Here is a 22,288-nt window from a genome sequence, read left to right on the forward strand (position 1 = left end):
CTGTATACTGAGAAGGCTATGAGTCTTGACAACATTCCAGCAATAGTACTGAAGACTTGTGCTCCAGAACTTGCCGCGCCTCTAGCCAAGCTGTTCCAGTACAACGCTGGCATCTACCCGGCTATGTGGAAAATTGCGCAGGTACGTCCTGTACACAAAAAGCAGGACAAATCCAACTCGGCCAGTTACCACCCCATCAGTCTACTCTCCATCATCAGTAAAATAATGGAAGGGGTCATGAACAGTGCTATCAAGCAGCACTTGCTTAACAATAACCTCACTGATGCCCAGTTTGGGTTCTGCCAGGGCCACTCAGTTCTTGACCTCGTTACAGCCTTAGTTCAAACATGGATGAAAGAGCTGAACTCCCGAGGTCAGGTGAGAGTTACTGCCCTTGACATCAAGGCAGCATTTGACCGAGTATGGCATCAAGGAGCCCTAGCAAAACTGGAGTCAATGGGAATTAGGGGGAAAACACTCCACTGGTTGGAGTCATACCTAGCACAAAGGAAGGTGATTGTGGTTGTTGGAGGTCAATCACCTCAGCTTCAGGACATCACCGCAGGAGTTCCTCAGGGTAGTGTCCTAGGTCCAACCATCTTCAGATGCTTCATCAATGACCTTCCTTCCATCATAAGATCAGAAGTGGAGATGTTTGCTGATGATTGCACAATGTTCAGCACCATTCACGACTCCTCAGATACTGAAGCAGTCCATGTCCAAATGCAGCAAGACCTGGACAATATCCAGGCTTGGGCTGACAAGTGGCAAGTAACATTCACGCCACACAAGTGTCAGGCAATGACCATCTCCAACAAGAGAGAATCCAAGCATCGCCCCTTACCATTACTGAATCCCCCACTATCAACATCCTGGGGGTTATCATTGACCAGAAACTGAACTGGACTAATCATATTAATACTGTGGCTACAAGAGCAGGTCAGAGACTAGGAATCATGCGATGAGTAACTCGCCTCCTAATTCCCCACTTGCCTGGATGAGTGCAGCTCCTACAACATTGAAGAAGCTGGGCACTGTCCAGGACAAAGCATTCCACTTGATTGGCACCATATCCACAAACATTCACTCCCTCCACCACCAACGCACAGTAGCAGCAGTGTGTACCATCTATAAGATGCACTGCAGGAGTTCACCCCAAGGCTCCTGAGACAGCACCTTCCAAACCCACGACCGCTATCACCTAGAAGGATAAGGGCAGCAGATAGATGGGAACACCACCACCTGGAAGTTCCCCTCCAAGTCACTCACCGTCCTGACTTGGAAACGTATTGCCGTTCCTTCACTGTTGCTGGGTCAAAATCCTGGAACTCCCTAACAGCATTGTGGATGTACCTACACCACATAGACTGATGCGTTTCAAGAAGGCAGCTCATCACCACCCTCTCAAGGACAACTAGGGATAGACAATAAATGCTGGCCCAGCCAGCGAAGCCCACATCTCGTGAATGAATAAAAAAAAGTATTTAGTTCACTGGTCGAGAACTTGCTTTTCAATGTTTCTAACAGTGATTTTTCCCTTTGCCCCTTGACAGGGGTTTTCAGAGAGAGAGCAGGTTAGCTATTGTTGTGGAATCACTGGAATATTCTACACGCAGGAGAAGGTGGTTTTTAGGCCTTGTTCTTTTCAGGCTAGGAGCTATTCAGCTACACTGCGCTCACACAAAACCCTGTTCATTTGGTCAGGAGCCAGTTAAGATGCTGTTGTCAGGCAGCTCATTTGGTCCAGGACTCCTTTCTGGCACCATCCTGTCTTTCATGGCACACTCTGTTCCAGACCTGTAACATTGTATATATTTCTCATCCTGTTCCAGTGGACATGTCTTTCAACCTGCAGCCATTGTAATTATAATCCACAGTCCAACAGAAAATAAAAAGATATGACCTTTACAACAGTCCAACAGAAATAAAAAAGACATGTTCCTCACAACACTGTACTGTTCACACCCTGTTAGTGTTAACACTGTACTAGCGTTCGCACCCTGTCAGTATTAACACTGTACTGGCGTTCACTTCTTGTCAGTATTAATACTATATTGGTTTTCGTATCCTGTCAGTGTTAACATTGTACTGGTGTTCACACCATGTTAGCATTAACACTGTGATGGTGCTCATTCCCCGCCAGTGTTAGCACTGTACTGGTGTTCACTTCTTGTCAGTATTAATGCTATATTGGTGTTCACTGCTTGTCAGTTTTAATGCTGTACTGGTGTTCACTGCCTGTCAGTGTTAGCGCTGCACTGGTGTTCACACTCTGTCAGTGTACTGTGTTGTTCAGTGCTCATGTATCAATGTTACTCCTATGTTTCAGGAATGGTAGTGTAGAGGTTTTGTTACTGAACTAGTAATCCAGAGGCCTGAACTACCAATCTATAGACGTGAGTTTAAATTGTACCATGGCGGCTGGGGTGTAACTACTAGATTGTCATAAAAGCCCAAATGGTTCACTAATGTCTTTATGGAAGGAAATTTGCCACCTTTATCCAGTCAGTCCTGTAAATGACTGCAGCCCGACAGCAATATGGTTGGCTTTTAACTACCCTCTGAAATGGCCTAGCAAGTCAATCAGTTAAGGACAATTAGGGATGGGCAATAAAAAGTGGCCTTGCCAGTGACACCCCCCATCCTGTAAACCATTTAAAAAGGCCTCTGTTGTATTACATGCTTGATCCAAAGGGAGGTGCCACTTGTTCAATCTGTTATGCTGCTGGTTTCCCTCTGAGCCAGCACTAAAATGTGTTTTGATGCAAGTGCCAACCATGGTATATTGGCCAATTCGCATACTGTGTGTGTCATTGCATCATCCAGGGCTTCTGAAAATCACTCTACTGCCTGTGTAGCTCCTTATTTCACCCCTTTCTTGGATTCACTCAAGTTCTGTCGAAGGGTCATGAGGACTCGAAACATCAACTCTTTTCTTCTCCGCCGATGCTGCGAGACCTGCTGAGTTTTTCCAGGTAATTCTGTTTTTGTTTTGGATTTCCAGCATCCGCAGTTTTTTTGTTTTTAGCTCCTTTACTGGTCAGAGTAACACTGGCCAAGGGGAAAACTGGGGTTCCTGGGCACCAGTCTAACTAAATCCAGTGGTTTAATTTAATCTAACCACCAGTTATGGGAGACCCTGGGCTGCATAATCCAGGAGCCAAGGACCAGTTTAAAATCAATTGCTACGGACTGACCATTTATGGTTACAATATGCTGTTATTGTTCAAGAGATATCATCTTTTGTATTTCATTGGATTGCCCTACAGAGTTCTGTTTCCCTTTTGGTTCCTTTGATTGGTTTTTCTACCAGTGACTTAAATTTATCTAAGTCACTTAAATATAAAATTTATTGTTGTTTGGATATTGGATGTATTAAAAGCCAATACCTCTAACCTACATATAAATTGACTTTAAGTTCACAATGTTTTGTTTTCTGGTGGAATATCTTTTCATTTCCAGTAAATCTAATGCAATTCCCTCCTACCACCCCTAAAGGTGCATACTGTCACTGGGCTATGGAGCCATATTGCTGCCAGCTATCCAATACCTCTCCCAAAATGGCCATTGATGTTTGTGAACCCAGGCATTGAGCATCAGTGAGCTGTTTTTTACAGCACGGATATCAGTGTTACTTGATGTGTCAATTCAAGCAGGGCTCATTGGGTAGAAATCATGAGTGAAAATTTTTTCAGCTTTCTTATATAACCACTACCTCCTCCAACATCATATTCCCACATCAGTCCAGGAGTCCTGAACCATTTGCAGAATTTTCATTGCTCCCTGTGCTGATATTCCAAGGTGCTGCACTAGGTGGCGTGTTTAACCTACTAGGTGAAGCTAAACTCTTGTTCATAAATCTGTGTGGTTTTCCATTGATCTTTATGATTGTGTGTGACTTGATTTTTTTTCCTACCTGATTTCAGTATTTAACAATGGTTCATCTCAGGAGCTGATGAGTCTCACTGGTACTATCCCAGTCAGCTACAGAGGTAAGGATTGAATGATGAAAAAGTCCCAAATTGAGTGTAAGGAGCAATTTGCAGGGCCATTGAAATATAAGAGCCCTTTTGGGATAGGTTGTTGGGGTTGGCACTGTGCAAACAGGCTGTGTGGAGTGATGGGTTGGGTGGGTGCAGATGATGCATGTGCGATAAGTGGGGCAAGCTTTGTGTAAGAGCTATTATTCAGGGCGGCTTTGAAAATATTTCAAAGCAGCCAGGAGACTGAGTCAGGGTGTGCAGCATATCCAGTAATTTAAAGAAGAGAAGTGCAACTTTAGAAAGTCCGTGTTTTTATAGTTAAACTCTCCGCCATCTGACCTCAAAGAAGCTTGCAGTTCTGCATGAAAAATGGCCTCATGAATGTTTCTACTGTTGACCATTTTCTGATCATAGCCATTAAATATGAATAAAATACACAATCTTCTCTCTCAATATTTTTTGCCATTATTGCTAAAGCAGGTGTATATACATTACAATTAAATAAGAAGTGAAGTATTTGGGGCAGTAATTGATTTTATATTAAATGAATGTTCCTTTTAAAATATAATTTGACGGCACCAAAACACCCTTAGTAAGCTTCTCCAATTATATTACTGAAGGGGAATGCTGCATGCATCCCAAAGGTTGGGGTGGTGGTGTATGAGGGAAATAGATACACTCAGAATCCCAGCCTTCACTGAGCATTGATGACATTGCCTGTCTGGCCCATTAGTATGCCAGTTCTTGGAAGTGGTAAGAAATTTAATTCTTGCCTTAGTTAATTTTTTTTAACTACAAAATGCAGGAGTACTTGGAACTAACAGTACCCCCACCACTGAGCTTTGTTCTTTCTTGAATGAACTGTCATTTTTTTTTGCAAGCTGTGAGGCTTTTGTCTAAAAAATTTTTTCTTCCCTTTCTTTGCAGGAAATATGTACAATATCCCTGTGTGCCTTTGGTTACTGGACACTTATCCTTACAACCCTCCCATCTGCTTTGTAAAACCCACCAGCACCATGATGATTAAAACAGGAAAACATGTTGATGCCAATGGGAAGATCTACCTCCCTTACCTGCATGAATGGAAACATGTGAGTATCGCATGTTGTTTTAGATGCGGCAGCTCTATGTACCTCCATTTCCCAGGCAATTACTGGCACCTGTATACTTAGGAAGAGGTGGATATTTGACAGCCAGTGTCTCCAGGGAGGGACAGATACTACTGACAGCCTATGTTCTTTGAACATACGAACAAGGAGCAAGAGTAAGCCATTCAGCCCCTTGAGCCTGCTGTGCCATTTAATAAGATCATGCCTGATCTTTGGGGTGGGGTGGAGGGGGAGAGTTGGGTAGTGGAAGACTGGGCACTACCAGGGAAAGGCTATTGGATAGTGACAGGCTGGGCAATTTTCTTCATATGGATTGAGAAAGTAAATGACATAACCTCTTGACCCACTTCTGACCCATTAAAGCATGTCTCTGTACTGCTCCAACTCTGCCATTGCCCAGCTGCATGTGAATGCTTCCAAAGTGTATGGAGCCAAAATTCCTGGAGACTCAGAGGTGATGAGGGTCTGAACTTCAGGCTCTTGCCCTCTGAGGGTAGGGTAATTTACATAGCAGAAGTAGCCGGCCAACACCTCTCGAAGCTGTGGTGGAGGCAAGTTCAATCAAAGCATTTGAAAGGGAATTAGACTGTTAACTGAAAAGAAAAAATATTCAGGGTTACAGGGAGAAATGGGGAAATGACACTAGAATTAATTGCTCATTCAGAGAGCCAGTCCAGACATGATGGGCTGAATGGCCTCCTCCTGCACTGTAGCAATTATGTAGTCCTGTACTCTGCCACTTCAACTGGGGACTCGTGGCTCCAAAGGACCAAGGAGAAAAGGTCTCAGAATTTTTGTCTGCTCCTCAATTGAGGAATCAATTGGCATTTTTATTGGCTACCTTGTGGCTTGCTTAAGGCCCCTTATGGGACCTATGCTTGTCTCACCATTACTGCCATTTATTTTGTTCTTGTGTTTCAGTTAAAGGGTACAGTTCTGGTCTCCATTCTACAAGATGACAGTCTTTATTGTGATCTCAGGATAACCTCAGTTAACTTCTGTTCTCTGTTCTGGTTAGAAAACACATAAGACATTGAATATGATTATTTTTAACTCCTTTCTGCGTTACTAATTGTATTCCATTCCTTTTATACTATTTTTCACTTTATTGATGAGCAGTTCCTTTCAATTGTCACATTTGTATAAATGATCCAATCATGGTGAAATCCTCTGTCCCTATTTCCATATGGAAATACGGCTCAGACTGCACTCATTGTGAAAATGTGAGTGTTTAATGAAGGTATTTCTGTTCATTTTCTTTCCTCCTTCAGCCACATTCTGACCTGTATGGGCTGATTCAAGTGATGATAGTCATGTTTGGGGAGGAGCCTCCAGTCTTTTCGAGACCAGCTGCACCTCCACAGTACCCACCGTACCAAGCCGCAGGACCTCCGACCAGTAAGTAGTTTTCTGAGAAAGACAATGCGATTAAAACCAGGGGAATTAACTTTTGTCCAGCTGAAACCATGAACACTTAAGACTGTCTCTTGATAGCTTCATTTTTTTTCCCAATCTGTTGCATCAAGGTGCAGTTCCAGAGTTACACTCTAAAATGATGCCAAAATTCTTGACTTATAGACAGTAAGTATTAGGTTATTTGACAACAGGGGCAATAAAGTTAATCCACCTTTAGCCATTACCTCAACATTCCCTTTGCAATCGGGGCCAGTGAGAAAGTATCCGCAACAGAAAACTTGGGTAATTGTCTCCTCTCTAACTCATGAGCACTGAAACCAGTAATGGCACTTGATGCACATCAACAAAAAGAACAAAAATTTATATAGCACCTTTAAACCAAGGCAGTTTACAGGAGCATTAAAAAATAAAATTTTATGTCAAGCCACCAAAGGAGATATTAGGGCAGATGACTAAAAATGTCAAAGGAGGAAAGAGAGATGGAGATGTTTAGAAAGGAAATTTCAGAGCTTGGGGCCTAGGCAGCTGAAGGCATGGCCATCAAAGGTGGCACAATTAAAATCGGGGATTCCCAAGAGGCCAGAATTAGAGGAGTACATATACCTTAGAGGGTTGTGGGATTGGGGAGATTATAGCGATCCAAAGAGAGCAAGGCTATGGGAGGATCTGAAACCAAGGTGAAAATTGGTGAGATATTACTTAACCAGGAGTCAGTGTAGGTTAGTGAACACAGGTGATGGGTGACTAGGACTTGATGTGAGTAAGGACTCAGGTAGCTGAGTTTTGAATGATCTCAAGTTTGCAGAGGGTAGAATGTGGAAATTGGTCAAGTGTACATTGGAATACAGCAATCCCTCATCTAGCATTCCTAATGTGTTCCTAAAAAAAAGTTTAAATGAAAAGGTGCTAAAAGACAATCACTTTCCCATAAGAAAACATATAATAAGGGTGTTTTATATTCCTGACCTGTAATTTTTACATTTAAAAACTTTTAGCTGCTTTGAATCTAACTGCCACAAAGATCCTTTTACTAGCTCCTAATAACTTACAGTACTAAGTCTTTCAACTTTTCTCCTGCTTGCTGCTTCCCACACCCAGCTCACCAGGTCTATATACTCTCCGATTCGCTGATTCCCTCCCCTAGCCTCCTGCTCACTGACCCCCCTGCTCACTACCGCTCCCACATGCCACTTCCCTCCCTGACCATCCCAACTCGCCACCTCTTCTAATTCACCGTTTCGCCTGACTCACCACTTCTCGATCCTACGCTTCTTCCAACTCATCACATCTCCAAACTTGCTGCCTCCCTTCCCACCCCTCCCGGCTTGCCAACCCTCCTGCTCACTGCTCATTCTTGCTCACTGCTTCCCTCTTCTGAACCCTCGCAAGGGTGTTGGGGGGGTTGGCGAGAGAGAGGGAATGAGTGGAGGTGCGAGAGGAAGGGAGCAAGAGGATCAGCAAGTGGGAAAGTCAGGAAGAAAGTGGTGAGCAGGAAGGTTGGGAAATGAAGCGGTGAGTCAAGAAGGTCAGGGAAGTGGCAAAATGGCAGCTTGTTTTTTAAAACTCTGAGCGTGCTCAATAACCATGCCAAAACGAAAATGGTGGTAATTGGGGAATGTCCTTAATCACAAACCATGCTACAATGTGCCATTAGAATGTGCTTTAAACGGGCGAATATCTGTAGTCAAGTCTGTAGCAAAGGCATGAATAAGGGTTTTATCAGCAGATGAGCTGAGGCAGAGGTGGAGTCAGGTCATGTTACTGAGATGGAAATAAGCAATCTGTAAGAACACACGTATGATCGGAAACTCATCTCAGGGAGAAATATGACATCAAGGTTGCATACAGTCTGTTCCGGCTTCAGACAGTTGTCTGGGAAAGGGATGGAGTCAGTGGCTTGGGGACAGAGTTTGTTGTGATGGCTTTGATATTCCCAATATTTAGTTGGAGGAAATTTCTGCTCATCTAGTCTGATAACTTAGCAACAGTGGAGGAGATGAGAGAGATGCTGATGAGGTAGAGCTGGGTGTCTTCAGCGTATGTGGGAAAACTGATGCTGTGTTTTCAGGTAATGTTGCTGAGGACAACATATAAATGAGACATAGAAGGGGACCAAGTATAGGGAACACAACAGTTAGCTGTGCAGGAATGGGAAGATAAACCATTGAATGTGACACTCTGGTTACAATTAGGTAAGAATGGAACTGTGTGAGAGCAGCCCCACCCAGCTGACAGTGGAAAGGTGGTGGAGAAGAACAATGGCCAACCCTGTCAAAGGCTGCAGACAGATCAAGAAGGATGAGGAGGGATAGTTTATATTTGTCACAGTCACACAGCATGTCATTCATGACTTTGATAAGAATCGGTTCAGTACTGTGACAGGAACAAAAATTTGATTGGAGGGATTCAAACTTGGCTTTGGTTGACTTATTATCAATATATTAAACCTGTGCCTTTTTAATCTCTATGGTTCAATTACAAGTTGTCTTTCCATATCTCAGATTGCACATGTCGCCCTTTGAGAACTTCTCTGTTTAATTACAGAGCTGCAAACTGCTGATAGTTTCTAGTTCTGGTTCACACTGTATCTTATATTATTAAGTAAATAAATGGAGACATCCCAGAGAAGAGTGGGTCGTGGAAAAGTCTGTGCATTAAAAAAACATAAGTAAAATTTCACGAGAGTCTTTCAGTCTCCCATTTACACTGATTCTGCAGGCTCTCCGGAGGATAACCTCCGCGAAAATTGCTGGTGATTATGGGCAGGATTTTCCCCTCGTCAGTCGGGCGCAGCGGGTGGGCCCGGGAACGGCTGTGAGATAGACTGCTGCCCACAATCAGGCTTCAACCGTGATTTCATGCTGGCTGGCCAATTAACAGTTAGCCAGCGTGAAATACACGCTGAGATTCTCAGTGCTGCCGGGGCAGGGGTGGTAAGAGTGTGAGCTTGAAGTCTGCGCATGCGCAGGGGAGTGCACGCTGAATGCCCCCTGAAGGCACAGAGCTGCCTCAGGGAGCTGAAGAATTTTAAAATGAAAAATAAACATTTTACAAATGATATAAACATGTCCCCACATGTGACTCAGTCACATGAAGAGGGATATGTTAAAAATTTTTATTTTTTTTTAGTTACCATTGGAAACCTCATCCTGCCCTTGGATGATGTTTCATAAAAAATGTGAAGGCTGCCTTGCCTATTTGCCCGCCCGCCAACTGAACAGTTGAACAGGCAGCAATAAATACAATTTAATTACTTGTTTAAGGGCCTTAACAGACCTCTTAATTGTCAGCGGGCGTGCTGCAGACCGAAAGATTGCAAGTGTGCGATGACGCCGGGATGCTCACCCGATGTCACCATGCACTATTTGACTCCCGTTTGTGTCGGGTGCATGGCCACCTGCGGGATGAAAAATCCTGCCCTCTATCTTCACTTCTGTACAGCCTCCTGCTATGATGCAATATCAGTTGCTGTTTCCTGTCAAAATCTGTTATGTTTGGGCTTCTCCCACAAATGCGTGTGTGTTCTGAAGGCATTTTATATCTGCTTTTTTCTTAGTGTTCTGGCCAGTGAACATAACATCAGAAATAGCAGCAGAGTAGGTCATCTGGTCCCTAGAGCCATTCAACAAAATCATGGCTGATCTGATCTTGTTCTTTACTGCACATTCCTTCCTGTTCCGTAAAACTCTTGACTTCATTATATTCAAAAATATGTCTTTCTCAGTCTACAATATATTAAATGAATCAACTTCCACAGCCCCCTGGGATAGAGAATTTCAAAGATTCCCTAAGCTCTTAAGGTAAGAAATTCCTCCTTATCCCCATCTTAAATGGGAGACCCCATATTCTGAAACCTTGCTCCTCTTTTTCTCACCTCATCTGGCTTTCTCAAAACTCTTAAGATGCTAAGAATTTCAAACCGAATCATTACCCGGAATAAAATCTATCCCTTCCATAGGTAACCTAGGAACAATTTGTTGTTTCAATCCGCTTCTCAGTTTACCATTTCTGTTTATATAGCAGTCAGCCATGACTGCTGTAAATTATATGGTCTTGCCAAACATTGCTGTATAGACCCACTATGAGTTTGGGCATTGTGTTTAAAAAGCGGGATAAATCCAATCTAAGTAATTACTGTTCCACGTGCTGGGTGGAATGCTCAGATGAAGGGAGAATAGGTCTTGTGGACCCATGCCTGATTTCTTCCAGCTCTAGTAGCAGTCAGATGAGGTGGTCCTGCATTCCTATTTAGTTGTCAACTTCTTGGTTTGCTGTGCATTGTGTTGCCCCCTAATGGTTCTGGTAAATCTGATTTCTGAAGTCCCTGTTGTTCTGGGGCTCCATGTTTCCCACTTGGTTCACTAATCTCCCTTAGAAAAGGAAATCTGCCATCCTTACCTGGTCTGGCCTACACGTGACTCCAGACCCACAGCAATGTGGTTAACTCTTAACTATTTTCTGAAATGCCTAGCAAGTCACTCAGTTTAAGGTCAGGTAGGGGTGAGCAACAAATCCTGGCCTTGCCAGTGATGTCCAAATCCCATGCGAGAATAAATTTAATAAAAGCTCTGGTCCTGAATTTGCAGGGTAAGGAAGAATGCTGCTACTTTTTTGTTTGCAACTTCTTGTAGGATGGTGGAGTCGAGTCAACCTGTTGTGTCCCAGATCACACCACAAGTCTAAGTAGGCTCCTTTTATGTATTTTTTTAATAAAGAGGAATGTATTTATAGAATGAGATTCATTTTACAACAGGACAGGAATAAGATAAGCAAAACCAAGGATGAGCAAAGGTCGCTCACTTCTTTAATTCTGATCATAAACAAATTGTAATCTGTTTGAACATTGCTCCTCTGCATTCTTATGCAATAGATAATGCTTATTGGTGAGAATATGTTAGGTTTATTGCATAGATTACTGCTGATACCTTGATTGTCTATTTGTTTTATTGACCTGTCTTCCGAAGTATCTTTCTTAGGATTGTGGCTAGACTACAGTTCGGTAACAAAAACAAAAATACCTGGAAAAACTTAGCAGGTCTGGCAGCATCTACGGAAAGGAATACAATTAACGTTTTGAGTCCGAATGACCCTTCAACAGAACTAAGTAAAAATAGAGGACAGGTGAAATATAACTGGTTTGAGGGGGGTGGGGCAAGTAGAGCTGGATGGAGGGCCAGTGATAGTTGGAGATAACCACCTATTCAGTTCTGTAACTAGGTTGAATCTTTGTTGACTGAAATTTGCATCTTTCCCTGTTCTCTGCTGCGTATGGATTGCGCTGGTCAGGTCTACTAATTAACCTTGTAAATTCCTTATTGGTGTTGTGTGGGCCGTTCATCATGTTTCCTCATTCCCTCAAAAGGCAGGAAATGGCATTTCTCTAGGCAATTGCGTATAAATACTCTAAAACTACGGTTGAGTTTTATTTGCAAGTAAAACTTTACACACAAAAGAAGAAAGATAAACTAAATACCATGCAGTAATTACATTTTACAAAAAGTAGGTTGAATATTGAAAAACAGCATCTTCACTTCACAGAAGCACAATCTAACCACCACTCCTCGAGATCCAATGACATTACCTTACCGTTGCCAAATCCTCCACCAAGAACATCCTGGGAGTTAGCATCAACCAGAAATCTAACTGAACCAGCCACATAAATACTGTGGCTGCAAGAGCAGGTCCTTGACTGCATATTCTCCAGTAATCAAAGCTCTGCAATCCTGTCACATCCAGTCATTAATGATGGTAGATAATTAAATAATGAACTGGAGGAGGCACCAAAAACACCCCTGCCCTCATTGATGGGGGAGCCCAGCACATGAGTGCTTAAGACAAAGCTGAAGCATTTGCAACCAGCCAGAAGTGCTGAGTGGAAGGTCCATCTCGGCCTCCTCCTGAGTTCCTCACCATCATGGATGCCAGTATTCAGACAATTCATTTAACTCCACGTGATAACAAAACAGCTCAAGACACTTGAAAGACCAAACGCTATGGGTCCTGACAATATACTAGCTGTACTACTATAGACTTGTGCTCCAGAACTAACTGTGCCCCTACCCAAGCTGTTCCAGTACAACTACAACACAAGCATTCATCCAACAGTGGGCAAAATTGCCCAGCATAACTCCTGTCCACAAAAAGCAGGACAAATCCAATCTAAGTAATTACTGTTCCACCAACCTACTCTGTCATCAACATAGTGATGGAAGGTGTCATTGACAGTGCCATCAAATGTCACTTACTCAGCAGCAAGCTGCTAACTGATGCTCAGTTTGGATTTTGCCAGGGCCACTCAGCTCCAGACCTCATTACAGTCTTGACCCAAACATGGACAAAAGAGCTGAATTCCAGAGATGAGGTGAGAGTAATTTCTCTTGGCATCAAGATAGCATTTTACTGAACGTGGCATCACGGAGCTCTAGCAAAATTAAAGTGGGCAATCAGAAGGAAAGCACTCCATTGGTTGTAGTCATACTTAGCACAAAGTAAGATGGTTGTGATTTTGGAGGCCAGTCATCTCTGCCTCAGGACATCGCTGCAGGCTCTGGGTAGTGTGCTAGGCCCAACCATCAGCTGCTTTATTAGTGACCTCCAACATAAGATCAGAAGTGGGGATGTTGCTGATGGTTGCATGTTGTTCAGTACCATTCAAAACTCCTCAAATACTGAAACCAGTCCATGCCCACATGCAACAAGACCTGGACAACATTCAGGCTTGGGCTGATAAGTGCCAAATGAGAGTTGTGCCATGTCAGGGACATAGCATTTCAAACAAGAGAGAATCTCACCATCTCCTTGACACTCAATAACATTACCATCATTGAACTCCCCATCATCAACATCCTCTGTATTACCAGTGACCAGAAACTTAACTGGACCAACCATATAAATTCTGTGGCTACAAGATCATGTCAGAGGCTGGGAATTCTGTGGAAAGTTATTCATTTCCTGACTCCCCAAAGCCTGTCCACCATCTGCAAGCCAGGAATCTAATGGAATACTCTCCACTTGCCTGGATTAGTGCACCCCCAACAATGCTCAACAAGTTTGACATCATCCAAGATAAAGCAGACCGCTTGATAGGCAATCCCTTCACCACTTTCAACATTTACTTCCTCCACAACTGGCACACTGTGACAGCAATGTGTACCATCTACAAGATGCATTGCAGCACCTTTCCAGGGCTCATCCAAACCCACAACCTCTACCACATAGAAGGACAAGAACAGCAGGTGCACGGGAATGCCATCAGTTGCAAGTTCCCCTCCAAGTCACTCACCATTGTTAATTAAAACTATGCTGTCATTCTTTCACTACCACTTGGTCAACATCCTTGAAATCCCTCCCTAATAGCACAGAGTGTACCTGCATCAGATAGACTGTAGTGTTTCAAAATGGTAGCTCACCATCAAGGGCAGTTAGGGATGGGCATTAAATGCTAACCTTGCCAATGATGCCCACATCTTAAGAACCATCAACAAGACACAAGAGAGGAGCATGATGGAACACTGTCCATTTGCCTGAATGAGTGCAGCTGCAACAACACTAGAGAAGCACAGCACCATCCTGGACAAAGTAGCCTGCCTAACCGGTATTCCACCCACAGCCTTAAACATTCACTCCATCCGCCACTGATACAACATGACTAGTGTATATCATCTACAAGATGCAGTGCAGAAACTCACCAAGTCTCCTTAGACAGCAAATTCCAAACCCACAACCACTACCATCTAGAAGGATGAGGGCTGCAGACATATGGGAACACCGTCACCTGGAAGTTCCCCTCCAAGCCACTCACCACCCTGACTTAGAACAGCTTCTTCACTTGTTGCTGGGTCAAAATCCTGGAACTTCCTCCCTAACAGCTCTGTGGGTGTACCTACACCACATGGACTGCGGTGATTCAAGAAGGCAGCTCACCACCACCTTCTCAAGAGTAATTAGGGGCAGGCAATAAATGTTGGCCTAGCCAGGGATGCCCACATCCCATGAACAAATAAAAAAAAACTTCAGCTCACAAAGGCATCATTGGCAGCATCTCCAGACCTGCAACTTCTACAAACTAACAAAATGAGGGAAGCAGGTGCCTGGGAACACCGCCACCTGATACTTGCAAAAAGTTGATTTAAAAAGGGAAAAATAGAATTTGAGAGGAAACTAGCCAAGAATATAAAAACAGATCATAAGAACTATTGAGAATATTTAGTTCATAATTCATATGCTTTAGAATATAATTTTTAATTTTAGAAATTAAAATTGTAACTGTAGAAAATGGGGGTGCCAGATTGAGAAACTGATGAGCAACTGTAAAGGAAATGCAATTTCAACAAGGTTGGAGTTAATTACAATTAAAAGTTAATCTGTTTATCTTCGAGCTCAGAGTGAGAAGTGTAAACATTGAACAATAGATAATCCATTTTTGGACCTCTTGATAGAGCCAGGGTGTCTATTGTTATTTCCATAAAATAAGTTAAAAGCTAGAAATTCTGAGAAAGAGGGTTGTAAAACTCCATTAGAGATTGAAATTATTCATATATGTTCCAGAATCAGAGTTATGTTGAAGGTAAAAAAATTTGTTTGCATTCTGAATTATCCCAGAGCATGCCACAATCATGGAGAAGGGTTGTGGGGTTAGAAGGCTTTTTGGTTTATCTGGTGTGTGTGTGTTCATTGACAGAAGTGAGCAGCTTAGTTTGGAAACAGACAGAGGCAATTATCATTTTGCTTTGGTGAAGATTGCACCTCACCAGATTGAGAGAGCCAACATGAGGTAATAGTTGGGCCTGCATTTCGAGCAAAGAAAATACTAATTTCATGATTCACCACATGGAATGCAGATGGGGGCTCTATCTCAGCTTGAATTTTGTGAGAGAAAAGCAGTTGGCCAATTTGCTCTAGCTTGCATCTAGTGTAAGAGTTCTGTAGTGGTCCTCACAGAGCCTTATGGCGAAAATAGTCAGCGGAGTTAGCTTGGAAAGTAGTTGGATACCTGCCAGCAACCCAAACAAGGAGCTGAGGCATCCACAGTCGTGAAGGTTGTAAAGAAAAGGTGGAGGGTCATGAAGCCAAACAGCTATTGGGAAAACTTCCATAGAATTTGTACCTCGAGGAATAGCTGGAATGCTAAGGAAGAAGTAAAGTAAATTCCAGAGGACTGAGGCACACCTTTTGGGTTGGTTGCAGGAGAAATCAATGCACCGTAAAAAATTCTTAAGATAAGGGAACTCTTGGGAGAAGTAAAAAGTAAAGCTGAGTGCATAATTTACGTAGTTGTAAACTATAGTTTTATGTTAATAATGCTTACTTTGTTTAATTCTTTTCGATATACAATAAGGTTTATTTTTGTTGAAAAAAGTGAAATTTTGTGGCGTAGTTATGTTGGTTAATAGACGGGTGTTCCAATTTCTTCTTTAAATGCTAATAGCCGCTGTCAGGATCGTAATAGAACTTTAACAAGTATGTGAAAAGGAAAGTAGCTAAAGCAAATGTTGGTCCCTTAGAGGCAGTGACATGAGGAATTATCATGGAGAATGAGGTAGTGATAGAAATGTTGAACAAATATTTTGTGTCTGTCATCACAGTAGAAGATACATTACATACCAGATATAGAGGGTAACTATGGGGCTAAAAAGAGGTATTTAAAATAATTAATATCAACAGAGAAAAAGTATTAGAGAAAGTTAAGGGACTAAAAGCTGACAAGCCCCCGAGACCTGATGGCCAACAGATTCTATTTTAGCAAATATAATACTGTTACCTAAGAAAGGAGGGAGAAAAAACAGGAAACCAGGAAAATGCTGGAATTTACCATCAAGAAAGCCTTAATAACACACTTAGAGAACCTTAGTATGACCAGACAGAGTCAGCATTGTGTTTGTGAAAGAGAAATCATGTTTTATAAATTTGTTAGCAGATTTTGAGTATGTAACTATTAGTATAGATAAAGAGAAGTTGGTAGGTGTGATGCACTTGGATTTCCAAAAGGCATTCAATATGGTGCAACGCAAAAGGTCAATACACAAGATAATTGCTAATAGAGTTGAATGTAATATATTAATTTTTATTTGAGAGAGGAGAGATTCCTTACTGTTCTATTAGCAATTATTTCCATATTCCTCTGTATTTCTGCTTGGCAAACCCCGTTCTTAAAGTCCTGCTTGCTGTTTATTCCAAAGGAAGTCGATTACCAAGTCTGCTGTAGTCATTTTAGAACAAGTAATTGCATTTTGATGTTTCATCTCAGAAACTTTTGACACATTTCAAGATAGTAGAAACCAACAGGAGATGGGGTTCTTTCATCCTCCATAGGGGGTTTGAGTGCCTGTTGATTATATATCCTGGCTGGCTAGCAGGTCTCCATTGTCACGATGGACTCTTCGTCTCTGCTGGAGAGGTAAGCTCATAAAAATACAAATAACATTTCCATTACTTTGAATAACGGACCTTGACAGCCCCCAGGTGTGAAATTCCATGAACATTCATGTCAGGGCATGTCTGCAGTGCAAACCATATAGTAGATTAGTGGTCAACTTACAATTCCAGACATCATGTGACTTGTGACAGTCATCTATGGTCAGTGTTTTTTTTGTGGAGTTACGGGTAGATATCGCTCAGTCACAATTCCCCATCATCGTGACAAGCTGTGTAACTTTTAAATGTTCAAAGATGATAAGTTCATACAAGGACCACATGCAGGTCCAGCAAGCAACTAGGGTGGCAAATTGCACGTTGGCCTTTATTGCAAGGGGACTGGAGTATAAGAATAAGAAAACCTTGCTGCAATTGTACAGGCCTTTGGTGAGATCGAATACTGCGTGCAGTTTTGGTCTCCATATTTAGGGAAGGATATACTTACATTGGAGGCAGTACAGCGAAGGTTCACTAGATTGGTCCCTGAAATGAAAGGATTGTCAAATAATGAGAGGCTCAGTAAATTGGGCCTGTGCTGTCTGGAGTTTAGAAGAATGAGAGGTGATTTCATTGAAACATACAAGGAACATACACTGATGGGTCGTTACTCCTGGCGCTGGGGAATCTAGAAGGGATCAATTATTTAGGACTGAGATGAGAAAGTTATTTACTCAGAGGGTTGTGAATCTTTGGAATTCTGTACCCTAGAGGGTTGTGAATACTCCATTGTTTTGTATATTTAAGGCTGGGGTAGATACATTTCTGATACGGTGGGAAAATGGAATTGAGGCAGGAGATCAGCCATGACTATATTAAATGGCAGAGCTATTCCTATTTCTTACGTTCTTATGTTTCTCTCCCAAGTCATATATGATCCCGATTTGAAAATATATTGCCGTTCCTTCATCGCCACAGAGTCAAATTCCTGGAACTCCCTACCTAACAGCACTATGGGTGTACCTATAGCACATAGACTGCAGCAGTTCAAGAAGGCAGCTCACCGCCAACTTTTCGAGGTCAATTAGGGATGGGCTATAAATGCTGGCCTTGCCATAATCCATAAATGGATTTTAAAAAAACCTTCCAGACCTATGTAATTGTTATGGATCGTGATGGAAGGAGTGCAGTTAATTCTAGCCCCACTTCTCCACTGGTCATAACAATAGTTTAAGTGTTTAATTCATCCACAAAACTGGCTAATTGTTACCCTTGTTATTGTTATACTATTATTCCCAGCATAAAAAAGACTGTAACCAAGATTCTTTCAGTAAATGCAAAAAATATTGATTTATTATAAAACAAACTTCTTTCCAGAAACAGGTTAATAAACTGGTTAACATACCAGTTGCAGGCTAGAAGTGTAATGATTTCCCCTTTTTAAAAAAAGATATTCGAACCCCCATACATCAAGTCAAAACAGGACAAAACAAATACAGTTCTTCGCAGAGGCTAAGTATGGGAAAGTTTCTTTTAAAAGGATAAAAACTTGATAAGATCTTAACGCTGTTGATGTAACAGAATCCTGGTCACAATAGATCTGGAAGTTCTTTCAGATGGATTTTCTGGTGAAACTGTCCTTGATGATTCTTACTTATCACAACTTTGTAGACTTTAAAAAAAACCAGATGATTTATTCTGATGAGGCATTTCTGAGGGAAGTTTAACTCACCCTAGTCTGCATGTAACACAAAGGTGGGGCAGAGAGAGGGAAAGAAAGAGTATTTTCCTTGCCTTCCTTCTAAGGCACGCATTCCCACACACACTGACTCAGAGTTTTCAAAGACTGAAAGAATAGTCTCAAAGAATACTTCTCTCAGGTCAGGTGTGTTTAACAAATCTGCAATGGTCTTTAGCCTGGCACAGTAGTTCTTTGTTAACTTAGATATACAAAGTACCTCATCCCTCAGCAGGTGTTCCCTGCATCTATCTTGACCCATAGTTTCTTAAAGAATGGCATAATCACAGCCCAAAAGTAGTATTGCAAACTTTTAAAAATAACTCAGGAGGAAGAATGTCCAAAATTCATTGTCCTTCAAATTTTCCAAAAATGGGTTCCTCACATGCCCCCATCTGTAAGGAATGAAACACTATTTTCAAATGCTTTACATTACAAAAAACATATACAACATATATATAAAAATTTTAAACACACACGCATTCTCACTCACTCCTTACACAGAATCTCTGTATAGGGCCTGATCTTTTGATTTCTATATTATACTAACAAAAATTACATTCTGGATAATGTATCAGCAATTTCATTATCTTTTCCAGCAATATGAACAACCTTTAAGTTTTAAGGTTGTAGTAACAAACTTCATCGAAACTCCATTGAAGCAAATATTTATCCTCATTGGTTTAAGTGGATGCAGTTTGTTCTTGGTTGCTGCAATCACAATATTATCTGTACTTCAGTTTGTCAGTTTCTATAGTAATTTGCAGTCTAAACAATACGCTTGCTTAATCTATGCAAAGTTTCCACTTTAAGTTCAGTATTTTTAGGAGGCCTTTTAAAATTAAATGCTACAAAGAAATACAGAACACCAAACCGTGGGTAAAGTAGTCAATTGCCTTGCTTTTATTGTTGTCTTTCTAGTGAGAAGAAGTTTTTCGTTCTTTAATAGTGTTCACAAATGCTGAGAGGCACTTAAGTTGCCATGGTTGCTGATGAGTCAATGTGGAACTTGTACTTCTGATGGCCCAGGACAGTGTCTGATGGCTGTGCGCTGTAGAGAAATAAGATGCATGTTTATGGCTGCAACCTTCACACATGGGACAATTTGCAGAGACTAAACACTTTCCCATAGGCAATTAAAAATCAAAGAAGTGTCTCAGGCATTGTTGTGTGTCTTCTGATGGAAACCTGTGATGGGAACCTGCAAAAGGGGATCAGAAAGAAAATACCTCCAAAAAAGAATTTAATGCGAGACAAAAATAAACAAATTATTGCCAAATAATTCCTCATCAGTTTGGTTCCAGGGCTATGGGGAAAAGACAGGGAAGTGGGATTAACTGAGTTACTCTTGCAGAGAGCCAGCATGCAAGCTGAATGGCCTCTTGCACTGTAACCATTCTCTGGTAGTATTTGCTTGTGATAAATTATAAATTAGGCTAAAAACTGGTGTCATCTATTGTCCTGAACCATGCACATGGTATCAATGTCAAATGTTCAGCACATCACATTGTTGATGAAGTAACCACTGAAAGACATATTGTGCTGATGTTAGATATGCAAACTGTTGTATGTGTTGTTTTAGTATAGCATTAATGTGTTCTGTTGTGTTTTTCCTTTTTTTTCAGCTTCCTACATGCCTGGAATGCCAGCTGGAGTTGCACCATATCCATCTGGCCACACGAATGCTGGGTATGATTTATATTTACCAGAGATGTAACACAGATTTGTATTTTAAAGCTATTTATGTATTTATTTGTGTGTTATATTTGGACACATAATCCAGGCTGATACTCTTAAGCATAATACTGATGGAGTACTACATTGTTAGTTGTTAAACTAAAGTCCCTTCTACCTGTTTGGGTGGATATAAAAGGTACATGGTACTGTTTGAACAAGTTTAAACACTATAGTAACAAATCCTCCAATGAAGGCTAGGCTCCCCATGTTTCGAGCAAGATAATTAATAAACTGGTGTAAATCACTGGCAATTTCCATCTCCAAAATAATTCAGTCTGATCCTATAGGATAATTTTAACAGCAGATAGTATTTTAGAACTGGTCTCAGTGAAAACAAATCCAAAACCTTATGTCCTCAGAGGCAGAGACCCAGGAAGAAGGTGCACAGTTACTAAGATGATATTTTCTTGATACATCATAAGCCTGGACTTTCTGCTATGAAAGTGGGATCTACTCTCAGTAATTAGTATTCAAAATAGAAGCATTCATTTCTGCTCCATGAACTCTGATTCTTTATTTGAATGGATGTGTTATCAGCAACATACATGCCCTTTGAAATGTCAATATTGTCTGTGTTTTTAAACATTCGTTCTTGGGATGTGCTCACCACTGGTAAGGCCGACATTTATTCCCCATCCCTAATTGTTCTTAAGAAGGTGGTGGTGAGCCATGAGGTGAAGGTGCTCCAACAATACTGTAGGTTGTGAGTTCCAGGATTTTGACCCAGTGACAATGAATGAACAGCTATATGTCTGAGTCAGGATGGTGTGTGAATTGGGGAACTTGGAAGTCACGGTGCTCCCATGCACCTGCTGTTGCTCTTGCCCTTCAAGGTGATGGAGATAGTGGATTTGGGGAGTGTTGTCAAAGAAGTTTTGGCAGTTGCTACAGTGCATCTTGGAGATGGTACATACTGAAGCCATGGTACATTGATGATGGAGGGTGTGGATATTTAAGCTGGTGGATGAAATGTCGATCAAGTGGACTGTATTGTCCTGAATAGTATTGAGCTTCTTGAGCATATTTGGAGTTATACCTAACCAGGCAAGTGAACAATGTTTTGTTGGACCTTTGGTGTGTCTTGTAGGTGGTAATGAGGCATTAGAGAGTCAGAGGTGAGCTGTAGAGCCTCAGACCTGCAGTTGTAGCTGGGCCATTTATATGGCATATCTGGTTGGGTTTATAATCAGTGGTGAGCTCCCAGATGTTGGTGGGATTTGGCGCTGGTAATGTCACTTATACTGTCTCTTTTTGGAAATGGTTGTTGTTTAACGCTTGTATCTGTCTTAAATGCTGTAAATTACTGCAATTTCAAGTGTTAGAAGGCCAATTGTTTGATAGAACAGCTGTGTTTGGTAACTCTGCAAACTATGTAAATCAGATTCTGGGAAAACTACGACTACAACTTAAGTATTTGGGCTTAGCATCAGGTTCAAATAAAACAAAAAATGCTGGGACTACTCAAATTCATGCAGCAACTGTGGAGAGAGAGAGAAAAACAGACTTTACATTTCAGGTCAGCGACCCTTCATCAGAACTGGTAAGATAAAGATGTAACTGATTTTAAGCACTCACAGAGGTAGGGAAAAGGGGAAAGGAGAAAAGAACAAAAAAGGTCTGTGATAGGGTGAAGGGGGAGATTAAATGATTCTAAGATATGATGATAGGAGCAAAAGGGGATAGTAATGGGACAAGTAAAGAAAGAGGGGGGTAATGGGAAATAACAGAATCATTGCCAACAGTTGTTTGAAAGAATAGGAGTGGTGGCTATGATCTAAAGTTGTTGAACGCCGTGTTGAATTCAGAAGGCTGTAAAGTGTCTAATTGAAACTACATAATTGAGGAGCATGAGAATCTGCCACTCAGCCCATCCTGAGGTAGTGCATTTGACTTAGTCAATACATTTCTTCACTAGTGCCACACAATTCTTTGAAGTGCAGAAGTTTAATTGAATG

General features: G+C 41.6%; 1 protein-coding gene across 1 annotated transcript in view; it reads left to right on the plus strand.

The window, feature by feature from the left end:
• Positions 1 to 22,288, plus strand: part of tsg101a (tumor susceptibility 101a) — a 151,706-nt gene that overhangs the window by 114,211 nt on the left and 15,207 nt on the right. The window contains exons 3-6 of the mRNA XM_041197785.1: positions 3,927 to 3,992; positions 4,911 to 5,074; positions 6,364 to 6,490; positions 20,222 to 20,285. Coding sequence (XP_041053719.1) covers positions 3,927 to 3,992; positions 4,911 to 5,074; positions 6,364 to 6,490; positions 20,222 to 20,285 — 421 coding nt within the window. The remainder of the gene's footprint in view (positions 1 to 3,926; positions 3,993 to 4,910; positions 5,075 to 6,363; positions 6,491 to 20,221; positions 20,286 to 22,288) is intronic.

The sequence above is a fragment of the Carcharodon carcharias genome, chromosome 10, assembly GCF_017639515.1.
Source record: "Carcharodon carcharias isolate sCarCar2 chromosome 10, sCarCar2.pri, whole genome shotgun sequence".
In the NCBI taxonomy this organism is placed as follows: domain Eukaryota; kingdom Metazoa; phylum Chordata; class Chondrichthyes; order Lamniformes; family Lamnidae; genus Carcharodon; species Carcharodon carcharias.